This window comes from Molothrus ater, chromosome Z (assembly GCF_012460135.2).
Source record: "Molothrus ater isolate BHLD 08-10-18 breed brown headed cowbird chromosome Z, BPBGC_Mater_1.1, whole genome shotgun sequence".
NCBI classification, from domain to species: domain Eukaryota; kingdom Metazoa; phylum Chordata; class Aves; order Passeriformes; family Icteridae; genus Molothrus; species Molothrus ater.
Window position 1 is genome coordinate 30,740,539 of NC_050511.2, and position 19,759 is coordinate 30,760,297.

General features: G+C 36.4%; 1 protein-coding gene across 1 annotated transcript; it reads left to right on the forward strand.

Moving 5' to 3' along the window:
- Positions 1–7,365: 7,365 nt before the first annotated feature.
- Positions 7,366–17,965, forward strand: TYRP1 (tyrosinase related protein 1). The gene is made up of 8 exons (XM_036403284.1): positions 7,366–7,463; positions 7,917–8,386; positions 11,202–11,524; positions 12,810–13,014; positions 13,879–14,046; positions 15,432–15,611; positions 16,973–17,119; positions 17,656–17,965. The coding sequence occupies exons 2-8, from the start codon at positions 8,005–8,007 to the stop codon at positions 17,859–17,861; spliced, it is 1,611 nt and encodes a 536-aa protein (XP_036259177.1). The 5' UTR covers positions 7,366–7,463; positions 7,917–8,004; the 3' UTR covers positions 17,862–17,965.
- Positions 17,966–19,759: the final 1,794 nt, after the last annotated feature.

The window sequence follows — 19,759 nt, forward strand, 5'->3', positions numbered from 1 at the left end:
CTTCCACTGCTTCCACAATACTGGAATCAGATTTCATAGCTGATCTTTTTCATTGTGATATGAGATCCCCTAGGGCTTTGCATTAGTGTACCTACTCTCATTTTTAAATATTCATTCAATTAAGGATTTCTGAGCAGGAGGTGGTAGTTTTATCATCAAAAAATTTCATCATGTTGCCTTTTATTAACTACTCACAGAAGGGAAGGTTAGACAACAGTTCTTTTTTGCTTGTTCAGGGAGATAATCCTCTGAAATATACCCAAAGCAGAACCCTAAATCCATCTAGACAACACTAAAAAATTAAGTGTGTTCACAAGCTGTAATTGTATTCCTTGCTCGTTAGATTTTAATGCATGGATTTCCTACTATGGTTGCAAAGGTTAATAGGGTTTGTGGGGTTTTTTGGAGAAACCAAGTTTTTTGTATGCTAATCAGCTAGCTGATAATATTCAGTATGGGAAAATATAAATATCCTTTACACATTATCAGTTACCTCAAGGATTTTTATTTGATCTGTGACATTGAAGAGATCAAGTGTTAATGAGATTTATCAGGCCTGATCAAAAATGAAATTCCCAAGAGTTATGTTCGACTCATGGGACTTAGTACTCCTTAACATCAATTTTTATACTTTTATCAACTTCATTTAAAGCTGGAATAAAACACTGTTCCATTTTCAGAATAAATGGCTCAGTAACTGTGTGATAAAACAGTCTGCATTATGAAGTGAATGGAGCTATCCTATTTGACTTAAAATACCGTGACACATTAAATGGCTTTAGTGCATTTGTTCAGAGTAATTCTGATAAAAGATTCCATCATTTTTTGCAAAAACGTGTTACTTCAACCTTCATATTAATAAATAATAAATACAAACTTTGGTTTCAAAATGTATCTGCAGATATTCCTTCCATAAGTAAAAGGTTAGCACTGTGTTTTGGCAAAGGATAGTCTTTAAAGGACAGAATGCCACAGTCATGATAATAACATCATAACTTACAGCAGCCTCCCTTGCTTTTCGTCATATCTTTTGACAGTTGTGAGACCTCACCTAAGGTAAGTATAAAAATTTAAAATAAGGCTTTGTTTCATTATATGTGGGTCATAAAAATAATAAAAATATCTTCTTTTTTCTCCCTAATCAGAAGCATTTCAGTCATGTCCTTTAGTCTTGGTATCTAATACACCAGCATTAATTTCTCCTGCTGCAAATGAAAACATTTTACAAGCTTTTACAAAAATGTCACAGATTTTCCATAGGAACAAAAAAATCTTCATCCATTTAACTCATAAATGTAATATAATTTTCATCAAATCTTTTAAGCCAACTTAGAAAGTTTGTGAGGGACTTCAACATTCTATGACTTAGAGCAAGTAATATGTGATTGCATATTAAAAATCTGTCATGATTTTTAGTGCAGTAAAGTCAAAAGAGAGAATATTGTTTATTTCAGTGGGCTCTGAGAAAAACATTGACACTGGAGACAGAAGCTATTAGTTCATTTTCTCTTGACAATAAATAGCTAAGAGGCTTTTTTTGCACTGAACTCTTTTCTATTTGCTTTGCAAAAATGTCAGTGATTACTCTTTAAAGATAATTTTAAAAACATCATATATTAGCTTGGTAGGATATCTCCCTACAAAGTATTTTCACCTATAAAACATGAGCTATTAATCTATATTACCCAGTGCACAATTTATTTGCTTCAGTCAAAACAATTTGTGTCTATCAATGGAATAATATGAATTTAAAGAAAAAATTAATCTTGTGCCAGTATTTTTTTTCTTTTTTCAAGGCCTGGAAAAAAATGCCATGTGATAGTATGTATAATCCAGCAGGTCTTTTAATTCATAACACTAGAAGATAATTTTTCATGGAAACCACTTCAGCAAAGGGAAAAATAATGATTCCGTTTATTGAAACATAGAGGACTTGATTCTTACTAAATATAAGTTACTGTAACTTCTTGAACATCAACGGGCATATCCTGAACAGTATAATTTATTGGAGCTATGGCAGTTTATTCCAAACAACAATCTGACCTCTTATGTCTTCAATTTCAAGGTGTTCTATGAGGGATAAAATGTGTTAGACATACACTATCTTTGCCCTTGAAAATGATTTGATTTGAAAGGGCAGGAGAGGAGATAATATAAATGGACAGAATCATCTACCTTAATCTGGGGTTTGTTTTACTTCAGGTTTGTTTGTGTTTTATACTGCTAACTTTAAAATCAGTAGCAAAATTCCCATTTACTTTAGTAGCTTGCCCAAAGTACATCTACAATAAGAACAAAACATATATCACTTCTTGATTAGTATCTCCTTACAGCATGGTCAGAGGAGGATAAATTTCCCTAACATTTCATTGGCAGGTGGATAGATGAGAGCCTGGCATAGCATGACAGGTGCGCGGCACTGTTGGTGATGGACACCTTAATTTCTGTAAATTCTGCCTGTGCAGAGACACTCTCCACCTCCAGACCTCACTGACAGCCGTTCTAACACCATGTTAGACAATTTCCTATTCTGTAGTTCAGAGTTTTACATGGTGCAGCTGAAACTGCATTGTGGCAATCAAAGCGGTGTGCTCACTGTTTTTGCTCACAACAGAAAGCTATCTCTAATACCATGGCTGCCCCTAGGATTAGAGCACACCTTAGTTCCTTCACCTTAGGCTGCTGAGAAAGTCGGATTTCATCAACAGTCACTCATAAGTAAAACTAATGATCCCACACTCAACAGCATGCTTTCTGCTTTCTGGAAGCTCTACCCAATTTTGTACCTTTGCCAGTCAACTGTTTCTCTGAAATACTGCTTTCAAACCTCACATATATTTTCAAGAGGCAAAAGTGATGTGTGCTATTTTGCAGCTATTTCAAACTCTTAGACAAGTGCTACTTATTTTCATTTTATGCCTATCTGCAACACTCTTTTAGGGCTCACTCATTTCTCTGTAGGCAGTCATTTGTCACCTCTATTACATCATTTTGAAACTGCAGATCTCTGTAGGCACTGGACTGTGTTTGGTGAAAGCAATAAAGAACTCCAATTACCTATATGTTTCCCTGCTGAAGATGAACTCTTGAACTACAAATACAGAGTAAATTTTCTGCACTTTACTTTGCAGAAGCAAGTACAGGCCAATTTCAGTTCTCAGACATACTTCAGCTCATTAGTGTCATTCCAGAATAAAAAAAACATGGAGGAATTGTTCAGAAATTGTTAGCATTATATTGCACAATTCAAGTGCCTAAAACTTTAGATGAATAGAACATATTATTCTATTAATATGTTCTATTTATCTAAACATATTATGGAGTAGGTATTAACTAAACATATTTCTTTTGCCTAAACTGTTTATAGCATTTGTAAAATTTACTGTAAAAATTTGATACTTTAAAGAAAAGCAGTATCAATATTTTATTTAATTTAAATTTGTTTTCTTTAATCAGGTTATCAAAACTTCTGATAAAATTCTTTTTCTCTTTATTTAGCTTTCCTATACATGGATTTATAGTTGGCCCAGCTTTCAAGAAAGGTAAACATATTCTCTCAAAATGAAAGTAAATTTAGAATTTACCTTATTTGCAAGAAAAAACTAAGTACTTGATACAAATATGAGAGTATTTTTTTATTTATTCTTACTTATTTTTATTTATTCTTACTAAGTAATAAATTACTCAGAGAGTAATTTAGTCCTTAGTAAGAATCATGTAGTCTGCTGGATGAAGATGAGAAAGTTATTGCCAATAAGAAAAGTGACTAACTAATATTCCTTTAATTAAAATTAATCCTTAGTTAAATCTTGCAGTACAGTACAGTACAGTATATGCATGATTTCCTAGAAAAATGAATAATATTGCTCCATGTCTGAGATATGTCTTAGATACAATGGGACTTCCCATATCTGACACAACATATGACACTAGGAAGAGACCAAAAACTTTAATGAATGTGTAAAAACCTTATGCTCACTCCAAACAAATGTAAAAAAGAAATAGTTTTATTTCTATTCATTGGAATGGTATTTTTGATTTCATAAGGTTGCACTAAGTGCAGTTTCATATTCACTACTGGTTCCGTTTTCAATTGCCTAACAAAAAGGGAGATAACATAGACTAGGACAATAGTAGAATTATCTGGGAAGTACTGCTTGTAACAGTCAGCATTATTTTTGTAGTATTCTTGTCACAAATAAGCCTGCTGATGGTTAACCTACACAAATGAGCCAAGCTGCCTCCACCTGACTGTAATTCTGTCAATGAGACGGCGTTGATTTTCATTATCTGAGGCTGGTCCACTGTCTCCCTACTACAGCAAATTGGTTATTTAACAGAGCACTGAGGTTTAGATGTCCGTAGCTGCACTCATTAATTCTAGCTCAAAGTAATTTGCTAAGACCTATGGGTTGTGGGAAAAATGAAATTATGTGCTCCTTCTGATTATATACTTCTACAGTTTGCATGATAAATATCAGTAAGAAAATCTTGTCTCAGTTTCACTGCAAGTCTTAATCTCAGTAAAAGATTTTAAGCAATAAGTTTGACATTGGTTGTTTTTCTGAATGGAAGCAGAAAATTAAAGGCTGCAGATCAATTAACATCGCTGTTGTTTGGTGCTCATTCATTTACAATTTATTTGTAAATGAATACTTTTTTGCACTCACATGCTGTGTTAATGAAACTCCAGCACCATTTCCATTGTAAAGTCTGCAGCTCTCTACTGATGCCTTGAGATAGTAGTTTTAAGTGATTATTGCTTATGGTATGCAAGAAAAACATTAAATTAGTAGGCTCTTATTTTATTTTTTCTGCTTTCTCTTCATGAAAATAGAAACAACTAGGTAAGTTATGCTCTCTTTTACAATCATCCTGCATAGTGCTGTTAGAATGTACCAGTTAAAATAGAAGAAATAGACCAAAACTCAAAATGTAGTTTACTTATTCAAATGTGTAGAACTGAATAAGCCTATGACAACTGAAGAACTACAAAGAGAGAGTCTACATAAATAGGCAATTATCTTCTGCTGTATATGCTCCATGAGTGCCATTGATAATGATCTGTTTCCTGGCACTGACCTTTAATGCTTCTTAAAGGTACTGTTTCATAGGAAGAAAAATGCATGTAGAAGTTTCATTACAATCACATGTCTTTCCATGTGTTAAAGAATGGAGCTTCTGAATGCACACTGTGTTCTTCTTATACTTTAAACAAATAGATGCCTGTATTCCAGCTCTTAGTAAAGACCACTGGGTAGCTCCAGAGAACTGTTGTTTGACTGTAGGGCTGATGGCATAGGGTGAGGCAGAATCGGTACCTCAGGTTTCATCAAGCACAAATAGAACTGGCTGGATTTTTATAACCTTTTCCAGTAGATTAGGGTACTACCACAGCTAAACCTTGTGTGTCTGCATAGAGAGCTGTTCTCAGCATCAAGAACTGATGTTTAAAAAAAAAGCACCAAGAACTAATGTTTTAAAAAAAAAAAGAGAATGGTGCAAGGTATATGGAAACATATAGCATAATAAATAACTCTCTTTTTGGGTCTTTTAGTCCACACAGGCAATTATTGAGCTAGGTGTTCACACATCGACTTCTTCCTGATTACCTTGCTTTTGTGGACAAGCTCTTTCTGAACTGAGCCACAGAAACACAGATGTGCATTTGGATAATCTCCAAGATCAGATCATTCCAGGCACAGTAGGGGAGCAGGAGTCTTTAGACGCAATATATCTCAAATGGCAAGAACATCAAAATAAAGATTATAAAAAGGACTGCATTCCACCAAACAGTTCAGCAAGATTTCCAACGGGATACCCAGGGGAACATCAGGGGGCAAATAAGGTATATGATCCTCAGCAGTGCGTCTCTGTCGTAAAACATTCATAGGTGTTTTCTGTGCAAGAAGTTTACAAAATATCTAAATCATGTACACCATTATAAGGGGAAGTTTTATGATGCCAGAAAACCCCAGTCAGTACACCTGTTTGCTCTATTTCACTGGGGCTTTGTCTAAGGAGCAGCATTTATCCCTTTAAAGCTTATTATGAATTTGCTGTATTTGCTAAATATTCATGGTGAAAACCTGTATGCTTCTTCTTTGAACTTTAAGTTCTTTTCAGATAAAATCTCAAGAGGTTTTTTACCAGCTCTGGTTTACCTTCTGATGTGAAAACAGTGAATTTGTGTCACATGTATCCCAAAAGACATGTTCAAAGAGAAAAGGTTTAAGCTTGGAAAGAAGCAGGATAAGCTAGTAAAGAAGAGAATATAGGTTAAAATGGAGAATGAAGTGGAAGTCAGAATAAAAAAGAGGTTCATTTAAGGACTAGGAAATATTACTGTCTGCAAATGGAGAATGAATTACAGAGACAGAGAAGTGTACTAAAAATCTAGGTCCTACCCTGAAGCAAGCATGTTGAGTTATACAAGGCACAGAGGGGAAGGTTCACTGCTCTGGTGCATGGCTGGTTGGCCAGAATAAAAAAACAAAAAACCTGTTTCTTTTTTCTGCCAGAATTGGGTGCATTCTCACATTATGACTTGCACATAGGGAAGCAGAAAGAGCAGGTAATCCATTTCCTGCTTGATGCCAGTTACAGTGTGATTGAACCTTTTCCCAGAAAACTTGTTCAGGTTTTGTCTTGATGCCAGTTAAGATGTTTCTTGACATATCTTCACCCTACTTGACATATCCCCACCTCACTGACATCCATCCTTATTGAAAGCTAAGAAAGAGATTAATCACTTGAATAAGGTCATTTTTGCACAGCAGAAATCATCCTTGCAGGGATTAAAGAAGCATTTTTTATTTAAGAGATTTGTCAATTTCTTTGTTTGATTTCCCTTCATAGCACCTGCTCAGAACTTAGTATTTAATGAAATTTGAATATGATAATTTTCTTTTTATTTTAGTATTAAATAAATTATTAAACTAAAACTTTAAGTTTAAAAATTGGAGTATTTAATTTTATAAATAACATTGCTTAGTCACTTACTTCTGCCTGATCTTGAAAATGCCATCTTAAGAACTTTTTCTAAGTGTCTATTAAATGTGATTTTCCCCACTGTTCTTTGTCTGCTTTCAAATGAGCCTTTCTTTGCAAGTAATTAAAAAAAAAACCAACAAACAAAAACCAACTTCACATTTGTTCTGTTTTGAATTCAAGTATTTGTCTCTGACCTTTGCTAAAACTTGTAAAATCACAAGGAGATAAGCATGAAAGAAATCATGTGCTGTTCAAGTACTTAAAGTCCAGAGAAATGCACTGAAGTAGAAAGGGGATTAAGAGAGGAAGGAGGCTGAGGCCAAGCCATTCTGTGTTGGTACAAGAAGGATTAGCAGGCAGACTGAACCAGGAGAGAAATTAGCCGTGCTTATTTCAGGTTAGACAGTCATAGGACGTGCAGAGATAGAACAAGATCTCAGCAGTGGAGAGGTACCACGAAGAAAAAACAGGTACAATGCATGAGGAAGTATAGCTTCACTTTATGTTGGAGCTGGCACTGGAGAACAGCAAGAAAACTGAGGGAGAACAAGATATACTAGTTAAATGCAGAAAAGGCATGAACTTGGGGAGGGAAGGAGGGGCGGGAAAAAAAAAGTTTCAGAAAACTGTTGCCTGAGGTTTTAGAACTTTGTGGTAGTGAAGCAAATGTGTCTGGCAAGTGTAAAATGAATGAACGTTTTGGAAGCATTTAGAAGGTAATGAGCAAATATAGATCTACTTATTTGCTATCTTTCATGCAGATAATGAGAAGAACATTAGTGCCTGTGGTCAGAGTTGTTTGCCTTTTCAGATAAGAGTGTAGAGTTAGAAGGAATTTTCTGGGGTGAAACAGGTAGCCCAGAAATTTGTATCACTTGTTTTTATTGTGCTTTCTCTCTCACTTTCTCTCTCTCTCCATAAAGGGAGCTGGGTGTTCCATCACAGGAGGGGAAATCAGCGTGTGTGGACAGCCAGCTCTGGGAGCAAGCAGGCTCTGCCTGACCCACTGTCATGCGGATCCCCACGCTGCTCCACCTTTCCCTTCTACTGCTTCTGACCATGTTGGGCCAAGCTGGAGCTCAGTTCCCTCGGCAGTGCGCAACTGTTGAGTCCCTGAGGAGCGGCATGTGCTGCCCAGACTACTTCCCTGTGTTTGGGCCCGGCACTGACCGGTGTGGCGTGTCCACAGGACGGGGCCGGTGCGTGCCGGTGACGGTCGACTCGCGGCCCCACGGCCCGCAGTACATCCACGACGGGCGGGATGACCGCGAGCAGTGGCCCATCCGCTTCTTCAACCAAACCTGCCGCTGCAACGGGAACTTCTCCGGGTACAACTGCGGGTCCTGCCGGCCTGGCTGGACTGGACCTACCTGCAGCCAACAGATCAGCATAGGTAAGAGCATCAGGAATATGACACAGAAATCGCTCTTTGTCAGTGCTTGCTTCTAAATATATCTAGTGGATTTGTTCTCTTTAAGGTACAAAATGTCCATTATATTTATTTAGCATTTTAGTATGTTGCTAAAGGGGTTAAGGCAGGTGCTAGAGGAGCTGTTCAGCATATGTATAAATTACTTATTCTCACTATCCATTAAAAGGAAGAAAAGAAACTTCCAGTCAATGATCAAAGTCCATTAAAGAATAGAGCATCTATATTGGGAAAAAAAGTTACTATTTGGATTTAAGAATAAAACAATGTAAATAGGCATGCACATGTGTTTGTGAGTGTGTTTGAGGATAATATGTACCTCAATAGGTTTAATACCTTGTGACTATTTTAGCTGCTCTTTTCATTCAAAGTCCCTTAATACAATTCTAAACTATATACCAGTCTGGTATATTTTACTGTCCTGCTGCTGTCAATATCTTTAAAAACATTAGTCATGACTGTGGACAGCTCAAATGAATCAGTCCAGGGTGTGGTAAGGCCTTCTTCAGTACTCCAGTTTCAGTTAAGTATAGCATATCACTAAACAGTTCTTTAAGTTTTTTAAAAAATTGTTATGAAATTATCGCAGGACTGGAAAAATATTGAATATTATAGGGAAATTTAAAAGACAAACAGGCCTGGGGACAGATCCTTGTTCTTATCTGAAAACCATCTGAATGGGCAAGATTTCAATCTTTATTTTTAAATTTTTACACTTTTAACTTCAAAGATGTTACTGAAATCCTGTAAAATCCATAATTCCCCCCAAAATGAGCAATGGGTTCTGTTGATATGTTAAACAAAAACTCTCTAGCACAAATATGCAGTGTTTATTTCTGCAGAAACAGAAATCAGCACTGACTTTTTTACCAGATAAGGGAACATTCCATGGATATAAGAGCATGTCCCAGAAACGTTAACAAAGGACCACTTACCAAAATTTTAACAACAATTCCTTAATAATGACTTATTGATGGCTATGGGAAAAATCTTTGAATTTTTTTTCTATTCTTTGAGCTTCAAGAACTAAGCTAGAAAGCAGGAAGTATTACTTGTGAATTGGGCATGCTAAACCACATTGCACTCTCTGATATTCTGGCCTATTCTATTTTGCAATGATAACAACTCTGAAGAATAATCAAGAGATAAATGTTACACACAAAGTTAATGTAAAACTAGAGACAGGAAAATAGCAGTTTTAGGTAATTTTCTAGAATGTACAACAGCACATTTTACTTTTCTCATATTAAATCCTTTACAATGCATTAAAACACCAAATAAATCAGATACATCATGCATGATAACATGAGTGTAAAAAGTGTAATTTAGTTTCCTATTATGCTCTAAGTTTCCACGTTGAGGTCACCTCTTTTGCCCATTCACAGATCCATTGGCCCCATCAGCTCAGATTTTAGAAATAAGTACTGGATTACTGTTGGTACATCCATACTAAATTGCTGTAAAATGCAGTTTGGTGTCTTCATATCTTCTCAGTTTATGACTAACTCTAATAATAGTCACAATTTTTTGCTGTGGTTCAAGCATATACTTTAAGAATGAAAATGTTAAGATGTCTATGTAAATCAAAATTAGATGGACAATTAGAGTTCTCCACTTGAAACACTACAAAAACACCACAAATCAATCAACCAACCAACCAACCAACCAACCAACCAAAAAACAACAAAACTAAAAACACATCACTTCAGTGATGAGGTTCAGTTCATGTCAGTTCTGCAAAACAAAAAAACACGTTTCAGGATACGCTGTCCTTGGATGAAATTCATGTTTCAGGAAAGACTTTATTTAAATTTCTAAGAAGATAAAATATCCCTCGCTGAAAATTCTTTTTTAGTGAAACATAATTCACTTTTATTCTTCATATAGATTCATGTTGAATATCTGTTGCTTCTTGTATCAACATAATTGATCATTAATTTGGACAATGAGTTATGGATTTTTACAGTATTTTTTATAATGATAATAAGTAAGTATTGAAAAACAATTGTGAGGACTTCTATCTTTATCTTAGTCTAAACTTAGTCAGAGATTTTCCCAGACCGGCCAAAAGAAGGACTGAGGTGATCTGAACTCAGCTCTTCATGCTAAAATACTGCTATTTCAACAAGTCAGTTTTCCTCCTTCTTTCACTCTCTATGTGTGGACAATGGCATTTTTTCATTATTTTGAGATACACTGCTAAAAAGGACTAATATGTGGCAATTGTTAATAATGTCAGGTTAAAGAGATAAAATAAGAGAGAATCTCAGATTAAAGTAATACTGTACTGTGTGAAATTCAGAATAATTCACTGGTGAATCTGCCATTTTTCCTACAAAGGTTCAAGAATGAAAAAAAAAAAATTCTTCATTAAATTCCCAAACAGAGGGTTTCTGATTATTATAAATTGGTTTATAGTGTTTATTTCGTAAAGTACTACCACAGGAAACTTAAATATATCGGATGAAATTCTGAAAGGTTTGTATGACAAAGAATAGTCTTAGTCTTTTGTCTAGCAGGATGGAAAGATAATCTGTAACAGTACTCTTAAAAGTATTAAAATTTCAAGGATTGGAGCTCTCTTTTAATTTATTTCAGATTTTCTCAAAATAAATAACATTATCTATTTATGCTCAGTGAATTTCCCCAATAAAAAAGGGTGAATACTTGATGAAAATGGGATTTACCCAGAATTATTAGGAACACAATAAACAAGTTCTCTGAGATCAGGCTTCAGTGTCTATTACTTTAGTAACTTGCTTCTTCTGTATTATCACAGTCAGAAGGAATCTTTTGGATCTAAGTGCAGAAGAAAGGAATCGCTTTGTGAATGCCTTACACCAAGCCAAGGTGACAGTCCATCCTGACATCGTTATTGCCACACGAAGACGTGAAGAAATCTTTGGGCCAGACGGCAACACACCTCAGTTCGAGAATATCTCCATTTATAACTACTTTGTGTGGTCCCATTATTATTCTGTCAGGAAGACTTTCCTTGGTGCGGGGCAACAGAGTTTTGGAGGAGTTGATTTCTCTCATGAGGGACCAGCTTTTGTCACGTGGCATAGATACCATCTATTGCAGCTTGAAAGAGACATGCAGGTAAAAAGTTCCTGTAAATGTTTACTGGTGTTCATGCTATGTTCTGTACAGTTAAAGAACTTCACTCCATATTAAAATAGGCAAAAATGACAGCAGGTTTCCCTACATGTTGAAGTGATTCTGCTTCAATTTCAGTAACCCATTTGGTATACAACATTTAATAGAGTGTATTTAGGCTTCAGACTGTCACTTTTATAGAGATGTTTAAATATAATATTTTAATCACAGCAATAGAAAACGTAAAATTTCCATAAAAATCTCATGGAAAAAAAGATGTATTCTAAATAGAAGACATTTTATTGGACCAACAAAGTTATTTTCAGTGGTTTTTAATCTCATGGCCATTATTCTTGAATAACATTAACCAAAGCAGCAGAAATTCTGAAGAAAGTGATAACAGAGATGGCTTAGGGATTCAGAATCACATTTAGTTTGTGTAACTGGTTAGAGAAATTAGTGCTTTGTTATACCCTGTTCCATAAATCAATGATTCTCTTTTTTATCCCTCTCTTATGTGGACCTATTCACAAAATGGGTATAGTATTTTATGAACCACCATCCTTCCTAAAAAAACCAAGAATTAAGTTTTCAAGGCCAGGACTGAATAGTGTCTGAAATCACTTCAGTGTTTCCACTAGCTTTAATTGCTCTACATCAGGCTGAGGCACAAACTCCCTTCCAAGACACACATTTGTCATCAGTGGCATTTCTAAGTGAAAGCCCTGAGAAGTTCTATCTGTCTGTGATTTAATATATATTCCTATTTATGTCAGCAGACTTGATCATTAGTCAAAGTAATTTTGCCTCATTAACTCCAGCACTGTCGAACTCTAACCCATACTAGAGCCAAACAATGCCAACTGGAAAAGCTGGTAACCCTATTCTTTATATTTCCTTCAGTTCCACAGTTGACCTAGTTATTATGTGAACTACAAAGACTGTTTTTGCTGACAGGCCATTAAAAATATTTGGAAAATGGGGTTTCAGTGTTAATTTATGTTTCTTACTGTTCACAATATTTTGTGGGAGAGGTACTGTCTTATTAGTGGGGGAAATCTATGATTCAGTTCAGTAGTACAGCTATCTGCTCTGCTAAACAAAGGTATCAATGTGAAAAACTACCAAAAGCTTCTACATGAATTTTACATAGAGTTCTTCTCTTCTATAAGGCAGGATTCTGACTTTTTACCAAGATGTATTTAGCTGTTTTTTAACATTCTTCTAGCAGTAAATATTATAGCTGTCTGTGTCAAACACATAGTAATACCGTATTTATGTGGATTAGAACATGCTACAGGACCCCACTTTTGGACTGCCCTACTGGAACTTTGCAACAGGACAAAACACATGTGATATCTGCTCAGATGACTTGATGGGAGCTAGAAGCAATTTTGATGTCTCTCTTATAAGCCAGAATTCAATCTTCTCTCAGTGGCGAGTGCTATGTGAAAATGTAGAAGATTATGAAACCTTGGGAACCATCTGTAACAGTAAGTATGAGTGATGAAAGATATCTGGAGAGAAAATTCTCTTAATAATAAATAAATATAATGCTTTACATTGCAGTTCTTTTTTCCAGCCAAAAGAACTTAAAGTGGCTTTTGAATATTCTTGATCCATGTTTCATCAGTCTGTTGAGATAATACATACTATCAGAAGCTTGTAGAAGAAGAAAGATTAAATGCTTTGTCTTCCCTTCTTATGCAGTACCAATTCATCTCTTACCCCATAAATAATTACATCTGGCAGTGTTATTTCTTAAAAAAAGCTTAACATTTCTTCTGACTACTCCACTTATCTCCTTCATGCCATTCTGCTCCTAAAATGAAACATCCAACAAATCCCCATAATAACTACGTGCACCATATTTTAAATGTGAGTAATACCACATTCTAACATATCTACCCAAATTAAAATAATTTTTAAAATACCAGTAAGTTTCTTCGTATAAGCATCATCATGGAAATATGGGGCAAAAAATAAGGATCCCCCAATATTGGGTAAGTAATTTACATAATCTTTTTCCCAGCTACTCTATCAGGACGTCTTCAATAATCTTGGCCTAGGTCTCACCAGGAAATCACATGAAAGTCTGGAGAAATTTTTTCTAAATCACTTAGAGAACAACAAACTTCAGTAAGAAGCTTCTAGATGACTTTTTAAATCCTGGAACAGAGAATCCAGAACATAGGGCCCCATGAGGATTCTTTGCAAAACATAAGGAACTGACCAGTTCATTCAGTGTAAATGTAATTTTGAGGGAATTTTTTTCTCCATGATTCAATCATGAGAGTGATTCATTCTGTGGCCTACTGTTCAACCAACCTTGTTTTCTCTCCTCTTTCCATTTCCAGGTACTGAGGGTGGTCCCATCCGAAGGAATCCTGCTGGAAATGTAGCACGACCTATGGTGCAGCGTCTCCCAGAGCCTGAGGATGTTGCTCAGTGTTTGGAAGTTGGTGTATTTGATACTCCCCCTTTTTATTCCAATTCAACAGACAGTTTCCGTAACACAGTAGAAGGTAAACATGGCAAATAAAAAGACCTGGAACAACTCCAAATAAGTCAGGGAGCAGACTTGACACTTTTTCCTGCTGGAAGTATGAGTTTTGAGACAGGCTGCTGGACAAGAACACATTGTTCTTAGCTTTAAGTATTAGCTCACTATTAAGCAGAAATAAGTTCTATGTAAATTACTTTATAGCTATAGCTTATGTCTCTTAAAATGCATAAAAGTCTCAAGAGTCTGCTGCTGGTATACAAAGTAAAAACTAACTTCAGGTCCTTGGCACATAATTACTAAGTTACCTTTGTTGAAAACACAGTCCTTTCCTGTGGATTGATGCTGCTGCATCTCTAAATGAAGGAAACAAGGGCCTCTAGCAGTTATTCTTGGATCTGAATTGAAACAAAGAAAATAAATGAAAATAAATTGAAAGCTGTGGTAGTACTTAGTGCAATAGTATTGAAATAGTAATTGAGCTCTGGGTACAGGATTTACTGCTAGACATGCTAGCCCTACTCTCTGGGACATAAAACTCTTGTTCTTCTATAAGCTCTGCATATTTAAAACTAAACTCTCCAACACCAGAACACACACATACACACACACACCCCCAACAGAAAAAAGAGCCTAAACACTTGATTTATACTGTTCAGACAGCATCCTAACAACTTCTTCTATACCTTAATAATCCAGAGCTTTTAACAGGAAAAATTACAAAGTGACAGTTCAAATTGATGCCTATCAAAACCTAGGTGTCCAAACATGGCTTTAAAAAATTAACTGTATGTATCCCTCCCTGGAACAATTGTCCGAAGCTTGAACACAGGAGGAGTTTTCATGATGCTTCAGATCCTAACATTTAACTTGAGGGTTATGAGGTTTTGGGCACAAGCAAAGCTACACTCTATCTTCACTGAAAAAATAATCAATTTCAGAGCATGTGAAGATGTCCAGTATGTGTTCCCAGTATGCATGGAAGTGATGCACGGGAACCTAACAGCTAGCTCATTAGAGTAAATGTCAAGATACATCTGCTTTAGTAAGCAGTTAGAAAACTCATGCAACTATTTTACTATGGTGAAAGATATTTAGGGCCCAAATATACACCTCTATTTTCACGCTATGATGCTGTTTTAGTGATTTTTGTGGTAGAACCCAGCAGCTTTGCAGTCCACATTCCAAGCATTCTTTCATAAAGGCTATTTTAATCTGAAAATTATGCATTCCAGGAACATTTCCCAAATGTCAGTAGGTAGAGAATTAGCTACCCATTTGTTTCAAACAAAGCAACATAACAACATAAAAGCATTTCAGAGGGAAAAAAAGTATTTATCCGAAACTGCAGCTTCCAAACAAAATCTTCGCCATAATTTTTGTTTTCTTCTTTGTTTGCATATTTAGGGTACAGTGATCCTTCAGGAAAATATGACCCAGCAGTCCGAAGTCTTCATAACTTGGCTCATCTATTTTTGAATGGGACAGGAGGGCAAACTCATTTATCACCAAATGACCCCATTTTTGTCCTCCTGCACACATTTACAGATGCTCTTTTTGATGAGTGGCTGAGACGGCATTCTGCAGGTAAGATGTTCTCATGGACAGAGGCAGGATGGCTGGTTGTCAGGCTTTGTAGCCACAAAAACTCAATGCCTTCTTTTGGGACACTTGGCAAGATGCCCCTAAATTTAGGAGAGAGGATTGGAATTTAAAGAGTTAGTATTGTTAACAAAGTAGTAACAAGCAAGCTCTCCTCCTCACCCCATTGACATCCAATTGCAGACCACTCTCTGTGAAGGGACCTGGTCAGACACAGCAGCCACAATTCAAGAAAACAGTATGTGGGAATACACTGTAACCCCGGAATGATATTCCACTGTTGTGTGGAGTAAATAACTATTTTCTTCTTGTCAAAAGAAGAACAGGTGCCATACACATTCATTTTTGCCACCTTTGTTATATACTACCAGCATTCAATAACCATCTCCATATACTTCTAAAGGAAATAGTTACCATTTCTGCCCTTGCTTTTTTAATTCCAAAAAGAACAGAAAAAGGTAATACAGGAGAAAGTGAAAAAGAGGGAGAAAGGAACAACAGAAGGAAGGATTTGAAAGGAATGAAAGAAAAATAAATAAAGAAGGGAGGAGACTTACATCAGTGGGCTAGGGAAAAATTCAATCTAACCCTTATGTCTATGCATCATGCAGCAACTGTATTCCTCTACACAATGCAGCAACTTTATTCTCCTAGGATAATCTATACTCTTCTTCCTTCTTCTACAGAAGGCAGCTGTTGCTGCACAACTGAGCCTTCTTTGTGTAGCTTCCACAACCTACTCACTGAATTTTCTCACATCAGCTCTCAGAGAGCAATTGTATCCCCTTGTGGCTCTTACATGATGTATTGCAAGGTTTGGCATCATCTTACCACAAAGTATTTACTTCCTGTTATGTTTTGAGTTTTGTTGGTTTTGTTGTTGCTGGTTTGATTTGTTTTGGTTTGGGGATTTTCTGTTTTGTTTTGATTTTTATTTCAGCTGACTTCCTTCTGATTTAGTATAATGTTGCAAAAAAATCCACTGGAATTTATATCAACTGCCCTCCTGTTCATCACTGCTACAATCAGGCTAAGCAAGAATGTAGAAAAAAGTCTTTGACATATTTCTCCTTTTCCAAGTGAGAAGAAACAAAAAGCCCAACACAGGCAAAATTTTTAAAAATTTACCGGTGATTTCTGTTCAAAACCAGAGATAACACTAGTGGCCTTGGTTTTGGACAGCATAGAGACTCTTATTTTATATCTGCTACACCAAGAAACAAATCCTTCTGGAACAAGTGAAAAAGAATTCTAGGGTACTCAAAACCCTGAGTTGGAAAAAAAATGAAGTAGTGCAATTTATTTTGAATTTATTTACAGAAGTGTGATTTGACTTTCAAATATAGATATCTCAACATACCCACTGGAGAATGCCCCTATTGGACATAACCGACAGTACAACATGGTGCCTTTCTGGCCTCCAGTAACCAATAATGAAATGTTTGTTACTGCACCAGAAAACCTGGGATACAGCTATGAAGTCGAGTGGCCAGGTAAACTGTGCAGCCGAGATACTTCCTCTCCTTTTCTTCCTTCATATCTTTGTCTCTTGAAATTTATTCAAATTTCACCAACAATATTTGCTGTCTTTGTAAAGTCCTTTGTCTCCTTTCCTACCTTACTTTCCAGATGTTTGTTTGGGATTTGGTATAGCTACTGGTCAGAGACTGTTCCACCATGAAGTTGCCAGTACCTCCCCTAATTTTAGGAGAAGTTCTCATTTGGATGTTAACCTTGCAGAATGTCTTCATTCCTATGTCAAATAGATTCATTAACTCACTAGAGAGAATGCAAATCCTCACAAACAAGGTGGCAGAAGAAAGGTCCAGAACCGATTATAGACTGAGGCAAGATAGACTAAATCTTCTCATTTTTTTGAACAAGAATTATCAAACAAAATTGGAATTACTTCTACTCCCCAACTCAGTGAATAATGACAAATGCTGAGTTCCAGTCTGAACTTCAGGTATTCGTTGATATTATTTGACTTTGCTTTTAATATCTTTGCCTTTTGTTTTCCTTCTTTTAGGTCGGGCTCTCCGTGTCACAGAGATGATAACTATTGCAATAGTGACTGCACTGGTTCTTGTTGCAATTATCTTTGCTGCTGCTGCATGTATCGTACGTGTCAAGAAAAATAAAGATGACTTGCATCAGCCTCTTCTGACTGACCAGTATCAGCACTACTCAGATGATTATGATGGCATACCAACACCAAGCCAGTCTGTTGTTTGAAGAGATGGCACTTTTTTGCATCTGACTGAAACTGGGGATCTTTTTGCTTTATTTCATAAATGGTGGTCATCCACCTGCTTTAAAATAAAGAGCATAAACTGTCAGCTGTCTCAGTATGTTTCCTTCAGGTTTCACTTCCACTTTCATCACACCTAGGCGTCAATAAGACCTCTTTGCAATGCTAATTCTATGTTGATTATAATAGAAGCTTTCAAGGGTCACTTGCAAGCCTTTCCCATGCATATGTCTGTAAAATCTGCCAAACATAAGTTTACTTGCCAATAGCCAATGTCATCCGACTTCATCTAACTTTTATACCCAGACTTCTTTTATGAAGTACTTTTGTGAAAAGGTCAAGTCTAGAACATGACAGAAGGATAAGACAAAATACAAGTAAGCACCTTGGCCAGATGAGTAGAATGTATTTCAAAATAGTCATCATGCCAGACAGAACGTGACAATGGAATTCTGAGGACAAGGGTATATTTGAAATCCAACTTTATTCACAAAATATAGTTATGAACCAATTACTGCTTTTAAGTGGATCTGTGAAAAGATATTCATCGTCAAAGCCACTCCAGTATTTGGAAACTTCAAACAGGTGTTCAAACACAGCTGCCTGCAAGAGCATCCAGTTGAAAGGACAGATGGCAAAAGCCTTTGCTTAATTTTTATTTCTATTTTTGACACTCGCTCCCTTCCTCTCTCCCACTATCCCCACTGCAGAGCATTCTCCCCAGCAATGAAAGACCTTGCTTCAGTTGTCTCATGCTGGAACTTAAACCCACTCTTGTACTTTGAAAGAAAGCCCTAGGCATTAAGCTGTAGAAAAGACTTGGGAAAATAGCCTTAAGCAGCAGTTGTTGAATTAATTCAACATAAAACAACAGGAGAGCAACAAACTGACGCCTGCCTTTACAGCCTGAGGTTGGGCTTGAGGAATCTGGCTTCAAGCCTCACCTCCTCTCTCTCATCCTAACTAGGTACCAATAAGTCATAAGATTGTCTTCCTGTGATGTGTTATTGAATCTAATTTAGCAGTCACTAACTGACAACAGGGGTGTTCCTGGTTTCAGGCTATTGAATGCACTCAACTTTAACTGAATGTTACATCAAGATGTCCTTTGTCTCTCTTCTGTCTAAGCCCAGCTTCACAGAAATGGCAAGTGACTTGGACTGAGCTCCTTCAGTCTGAGGCAGCCCTTCTGGACAGAAGTTACTAGGTAGAAGTAAGGGTCACATGCCATGCTGACCTCAGGGGTTTCAGTGAGTACCAGGTGTGCTCAAGGCACATACATTCAGTTGCAAGGAGATACACTGAGAATGATGCAAATGAGAAGACAAGTACTCTTGGCTAGGCAAGTAGAAGATGGGTTATCAACTCAACCCACTTTACCAAGCATGAGTTATGGAGGGCAACAAAAATTTACACATATAACTGATACTGAGAAAGAAAAAATCCACCTCTAGTACCTATGGAACAGTTAATTAGAAACAGGAATTTTTTGTTGTACTCTTGTAATCTAACTTATAGTCTAGCCATTAAGTATTTCACATATGCAAGCAACAGCTTATGTTTAAACGTAAATGTCTTTTCCTGTCATTTTTTCTTTTACTGAGTAGCAACTTAAGAAGTCATCTACTTTACTGATTTCAGTGGATTAAAGTACGGTGATCCAACATAGTTTGGACTTGGGTCAAGAGACCTCTTTTTTTTTCTTAGCTGTTACTGACCTGATGAATGTTCTTAGCTTGCACATTTTTACCTCTGTGACTCATTTGACTCATTTATTATCTGAGAAAAAATAGCTTCCTTTCTGAAGTGCTTTTACTTCAATGGATAAAAAGCCATACAGAAGCTTGACAGGAGAAGTAAAACATCAAGGCAAAATCAGATT

Coding starts and splice junctions, on each gene's coding strand:
- TYRP1 (XM_036403284.1), top strand. CDS start 8,005: ATGCGGATCCCCACGCTGCTCCACCTTTCCCTTCTACTGCTTCTGACC. Junction 11,525..12,809: donor AGCTTGAAAGAGACATGCAG/GTAAAAAGTTCC, acceptor TATGTGGATTAG/AACATGCTACAGGACCCCAC. Junction 15,612..16,972: donor GCTGAGACGGCATTCTGCAG/GTAAGATGTTCT, acceptor TTTCAAATATAG/ATATCTCAACATACCCACTG.